Raw genomic sequence first — 6,279 nt, 5'->3', positions numbered from 1 at the left:
GAGAATGAATTCAATACGTCATTTGAGAAAGATTTTGGGAACGAGTTCAAAATAGAAAATACTAATCATTTCTAAATTTATATATTTTTTTTCAGTAAATAAAATAGAGATATGATCCTTAAATAAATTTTTGACAGATAAAGAATAAAATTATAACTTGACAACTATTGTATTCCCTTAATTTACCGAAAGATTTTTGGATAGAAATCTGCCGTCAATCTCGTAACCACTAGAAATTCCAAAGCTTTTAACAAACACATTAGGCCCATGTTAAAATGGCCTTAAAGCCCAAAAGTTTTGTAAGTTTCTGTGATATAAAAGGTGTATGTGTCTCCCTCCTTTCCAAACTCCCCCAGGCTCAAACCCAATTGAACTTGTATAAGCTCCTACAAATTAACTTATAAGTTGAATGGGAGGAGCAGCAAAGAAGAAGTGTAAAGTTTGTGAAGAAGCAGACTCAAAGTACAAGTGCCCTGCTTGTCTTATTCCTTAGTAAGCTTTTTAATTTTTTTAATTGATAATATCTTTTAATGGTGCAAAAATTGTTTTAATTATAATCTTGTAATGGGGTTTGCTTATTTTTCGATTTTATCAACTTCTGCAGTTGTTCTCTGGGCTGTTTCAAGAAACATAAAGGTGTTATTTTTATTGGTTTTCAAGATTATTGCCTTTTTTTTTTTTTTGCTAAATGATTATTGCCTTTTTTATTCTTTCTGTATCAATTATTTGACTTTTCTCCTTTAGATTATATAAATATTATGTATTTTGTGTCTTTCAGTAATGGGATTGTGTAGAATAAACTTAATTCTTAATTAACAGTTCTAAGTCGAATTAAAGCTTGGGTGTTAGAATTTGTTTATCTTTTTGGTTAGGACTAGTTGATTTGGTCTGTGTAAGTGGTAACACATACATGACTGGACTCAAGTCTAGCTAATTTGCAAGTTATTGGGGCTTAAGCATTAATGTTTAGGTTACTAGCTCTCCTAGGATTAGACTGGTAATTTAAAATGGTATTAGAGCGGAGATAATGAGTTCAAACTCTGAATGTATTTTAAAATCAACACTTAGGGGTCATTTGTTAACCCCTGAACCATACTAAAAGTATGAACGAGGCCTGAATCACCTGATCAGATTATTTGATAATTTTTTTGTTAACTGGACGAGTCAAAAATTTAGCTGGACGACTCCTTCAAAAATATAGCTGGACGGTTCATGTAACCTCAGGATATAACAAATTTTGTCAAGTGATATCAAGCCACTAGATCATGATGCAAAAGTATAATATATTTGTTTATAATACATACGTGATTTTCTTAAAAAAGATATAAAATTAAAATTCCATGCCATATATTAATTTTATTTAACATTTATACTTATATTTTTAGTTTTTAAATATGTTTATATTCAAATAATTATGTGGATTTTAATATGAATACATTTGTCTTAAATTTGTTTAATAATTTTAAATTAAACTTACAATTATATTTTTTAATGTTTAAGACTGAAAAATATTGTTTACTCTTTAAATGGATAATATTTATTCAAAATAAATGTATGTTTTTTATCATTAAATTTTCAAAATACGTGTAAATTGCTATTTGATTATTATGATTAAAATACAAATTAATTTTTACATATATGCAAGGATATGATCAACAAATATTATCGTTCAGAAATTTTTATATTTGTTTACCAAATAGGATTAACAGTCCAGCATTCAGATTATCAACAAATATTATCATTCAGAATTTTAATCGTCCAGAAAAAATGATTTAGGTTTAACAAATGACCCCTTAGGTTCACTTACCTTAGAGATGGACTCCTGGTGAATTACTCTTCTATTCCAAAAAAATGGGCTCTTTTCTGAGGGGAATGCTAAATATATAATCCAGTTAAGTCCCTAGTAACTCCTTAAGTTCTTGTGTGTGTGGGCATTAAACTTAACAAAAAAGTTGATTTTGACTTGTACAAATCTACAGAAGTTCCATGCGGTAAGGAGGTGGAAGTCCCTGTAGAGGAACAAATTGGTAAGGGTCTTTCTCCTTAAACTCTGTTTCTTTGTTGTTTTTCAAAATTTTAGATTGTAGATTGTTGAAATATATTATATCTGGAAATAGGTATATTTATTGACTTATGTTAAAAAACTTGAACTCATCACCAGTAATTATGAATGAAATCTGTTGCCGCCAAGGATATACTAATCAAAGTAAGCATGTGTCTGCATTTTCCTCTATACTTGCATTCACAGCAGACGATATATATTTTTCAAAAATTAATTAAGTTAATAACTGCTAGGTTAATATATTTTTAATAATCTGATATGCTATCTATTTTATGGATCTATGTGGTTCTATTTCAATTAAGAATCAGACTTTTTTTTTTCTACGAGAATATTAGGACTAGTTGCTGGTCAAAACATTTCATCAATACACTGTTCATATTTTCATTTGATTCTAAGATCTTTAGACATAGGATTTTTATATAAGTTTCGTATTGAGGGCCATTAAGTGTGCAGGTCCAACATCACATGCATATCTCATTATCTGGTTGAGGTAGTTCTATCAAGTTGTTTACGGGTTTGCACATCTCTTATTTGTATGAACTTGCGATGTGCTATTTTAAATTCTCACATTTGTTATTTTAAGATTCAGTTAGGGATCCTGTATTGGAGTCCCCTCTCCCCACACGGAGAAGGGAAAAAGAAAGGGCCTTTTAGATAATTTATTTGATTGTTACAGAGATAGCGTATTTTACATCTAGAAGTAATTTTAGTGTCTACGATGAACTAGATACTTGATTATCTCCCCTAGTCCCTGTTATATATACGAACTGATCTTTACAGTTTTACACTTTCTCCATTGAATTAGAACACCTAATTGGCTAATTCAGTGTTAGATGTTTTTAAACTTTTTTTTTCTTTAGGACTATATGATTAGGTCCTCATAATACAATACAATACATGTACATTTTTTAAAAAATTTAAACTTTCTCTTTTGAATTAGATCTCGAGTGTCAGAAATTTTACCGGTAGTTAGAAATAGTCGATTTGGTCCTTGTAACGCATCCATGCGCATTAGCGTATATCTGATAACAGTAGGACCAATTATTGAGGCTCAAGTAGTAAACTGAGGTTGATTCGTACAGATACTGCAGAAATTCCACATGTTAAGGAGGCAGAAATTCCACATGTTAAGGAGGCAGAAATTCCATGTGTTAAGGAGGTGGCGGCAGTAACTGCAGAGCAAAAATTTAGTATGTGCCTTCCTCCTTGAGCTCTAAATCTTTAATTTTATTTATTCTAAAATGTTGAGAGATATTATATTCGGAGATATTCACACGTGACTGGCTTTTTTCTGTGATTGGAATTCTTCACTGATAATCACTTAGTGGAATCGGTTAGCTTTGAAATTCCGATTAGAACATGTATTATTCTATGTTTTCCTCTAAAGTTGTGTTGATGACAACGATATTCAATTTACGAATTAGTTATGAGATAAATGTCTAGAAGCAATTCAATTTAATTTTTTTGATAATTATATTTGTAAGAGAGGATATAGGAATGAGAATTGGAACCTAGATTCCATGACCAAGTCATATAGGAAGAAATACACCTTCCTGTTCATCCATCTTCAAAACAATTTTGCCTTGGTTGTTTATACATTCTATATCGGGTTTTGCATAATAGTTCACAAGGCGTGCTTGCTTGGCCAATATCAGATCACAGTATCTGCGGTCAAGGTAGTATACCATTTATCTATCAGTTATGCTAAATGTTAAATACTATACTGCCACGCTGAATGCTGACTTCTGGTCAATGCTGCAGCTTAGTCTAAAGTGAAGTGCAGTGTACCCTTTCTTGTTTATTGCACATCCTTCTCTAACTATGCCTAGTGTATTTTTCCATCACACTTTCAGAAAGTTTGATATATCTTCTCCAAGATCATTGGTTTCTTTACTTGAATGAATTGAACCTCCTTGCTGATGTGGGGCAATGGTAAATGCTCTAAAAATATTAGTTGATTATGTTGTGTTAATAAAACTAGGCGTAAGAATCTGTAACATCAATATTAATCGTATTTTAAGATTAAAATTTAATGAAGTTTTGAAAATAAATATTGTTATAGATTAAGTTGTTCATCTCCTCTTTTGCAGCTCCGAATCCGCATGTTGAGAGGCCATGCTTTGTTGATGAGCCCAGCGTAGTTTTGCAGCAGTCACAACTTGAGTCCATAGGTATGCCTTGGTATCTTTTAGTAGCCATTCAAATTTAAAATAACTATTGATTTATATATTATTGCAGCTTCTTCTAGTGAAGTTCTTGATGCCTTGAAGAATGTAGAGCTTCAAAAGCTCATATGCCAAATTGAAAATTCTGCAGATATTGAAAGTGTAAGTACTAATGTTAAGCTAAAGTCAGAACACAATTAGGCGGATTTATTATTTCATGCTAATGATTAGATTAAGAAGGCACTGATTACATAGATCAAATCATAAACATTGCATTTTGTGGTTAATTTATTATAGGAATTTGATAAAGCAATGGAAGTGGATGCATTTCGCCTTTTTACCGACAAGGTAACAATTTGTTCTGTCTTTGGCATACAATATCAGAGGCGGCAGTAGGTAATTCATTTCAAAAAATAGAATCTTGAAATCTAAAAGCGTTTTCTATTATTTGTTGGCAGATATTATCCACCATTGATACGTGAGAATTGTTGTTCCAACTTCCTATTCAGATCTGCAGAAGCTGCAAGATACCTTGAGAAGGATATTGTTTGTTAAGCTATTTGGTCATAAGACATGGTGATACGGTTTGAACAATTATGGAAGTAATATTAAAGGTCTCTTGAGTTAGCTGATGAAGCTTGTTATTCACTTCTACACTCGCCGGATCAGCATCCACATAACAGTAACTCTTATTGTTGGAAAAGTACATACAACACAATATACTATGATGGATGCAATAAAAAGAGTCATGGCTAAAAACTCAGCAGTTGAAACAATTTGAAAAAAGTAGCATTAGATACTTAAATCATCTTAAGAAGATAACTAAGAATCAATTTCAATTACAGAGTGTTCGGTAGCCGGTTGATTGATCAGTACTCTTGTATCAACAAAGTCCCCTGCAACCGGATAAACAGTACTTATATTGTTTCTCCTTGCAAAATATTCCCTCATGGCAGGCTCTTCCTGGAGTAATGGCAACATAAATCAAATAACCAAGACCAAAGAACATCATCAAAAAGACAACCACCTCCGAGGCCATTATATAGTTTGTGTGTGTATATATACTCTCTCTTCTCTCATTAAGAACTGGTTCTCAATGGCTAGCTAGGAGACTCGTAAGTTGTGATGTACAGTAGCACTTTAAATTTCTATTTATAACATATTATTTCGTGTTTTCTGATTTGATTTGTTTTTTTTTGAATGGGGTGGATTGGTAATTCCATTCCTTTTGACTTTTTTCAAATCCTAGCATTATTTGGATTGCGCATTATTTGAATGTGAGCCGGGGATTTTTTTTTAGTCAAACAGTAGTGTATTATGATTTAAAAATTTATTTACTGTATCCTTATATATATATATATTAGTATATATCGGGGCGATGCACGATTATTTTTTATTATTATATATTATAAAATAAAATTTTAATACATTGCTGTTGTGATTCGAATCTTATACCTAGTATAATAATTTTAAAATGCACCACCGTTATTTTTATCATTATATATTATAAATTATAATTTTAATATATTGCTGGTAGGATTCGAACTCTACACTTCTTATATAATAATTTTTAAGATTATATCTAATGATTCTCATCAGTTTGAACAGACGGCTCTGTGACTAAGGAACAAAAACCAAACTTTTAATTTTTCGTATTTAATATAATAGTACAAATATTAAGCATAATGGATATCTTATTCAAATTTTTGGTAGCAAATGATCCATCACAATCAATGTAATAAGAATTGTGGATTTTTCAATTATACCCGTTGAATTTAAAATAAAGTAATATTCAATAATCAATGATAAGTAGATATTTCAAATTAAATAGAATAACCAACATTGAAAATGATTTAAATAAAAATGTACACATATTAAATTGAATAAAAAATTAATGCAAAATTCGTGACTGTTTTTTTCTTTAATTTCTAGATTAATTTGTTGGATAATACTTTTAAACCATCACTACATACAACATTATTTCGCAAGCATCGCGTTGGCCGTAAAATCTTTAAAATCAAACTCCATATAATTCATTGGATTTGGTCTCTA

General features: G+C 30.7%; 1 protein-coding gene across 1 annotated transcript; it reads left to right on the top strand.

The window, feature by feature from the left end:
- The first annotated feature begins 306 nt into the window (after positions 1–306).
- On the top strand, positions 307–5,410 carry LOC141693591 (uncharacterized). The gene is made up of 8 exons (XM_074498734.1): positions 307–492; positions 605–636; positions 1,980–2,027; positions 3,145–3,252; positions 4,153–4,233; positions 4,301–4,389; positions 4,525–4,575; positions 4,686–5,410. Exons 1-8 carry the CDS (start codon positions 410–412, stop codon positions 4,707–4,709), a joined length of 516 nt encoding a protein of 171 aa, XP_074354835.1. The 5' UTR covers positions 307–409; the 3' UTR covers positions 4,710–5,410.
- The last annotated feature ends 869 nt before the right edge of the window (positions 5,411–6,279 follow it).

Source organism: Apium graveolens, chromosome 10, assembly GCF_009905375.1.
Source record: "Apium graveolens cultivar Ventura chromosome 10, ASM990537v1, whole genome shotgun sequence".
Classification (NCBI taxonomy): domain Eukaryota; kingdom Viridiplantae; phylum Streptophyta; class Magnoliopsida; order Apiales; family Apiaceae; genus Apium; species Apium graveolens.
This window is presented reverse-complemented; position numbering and strand designations above follow the sequence as displayed.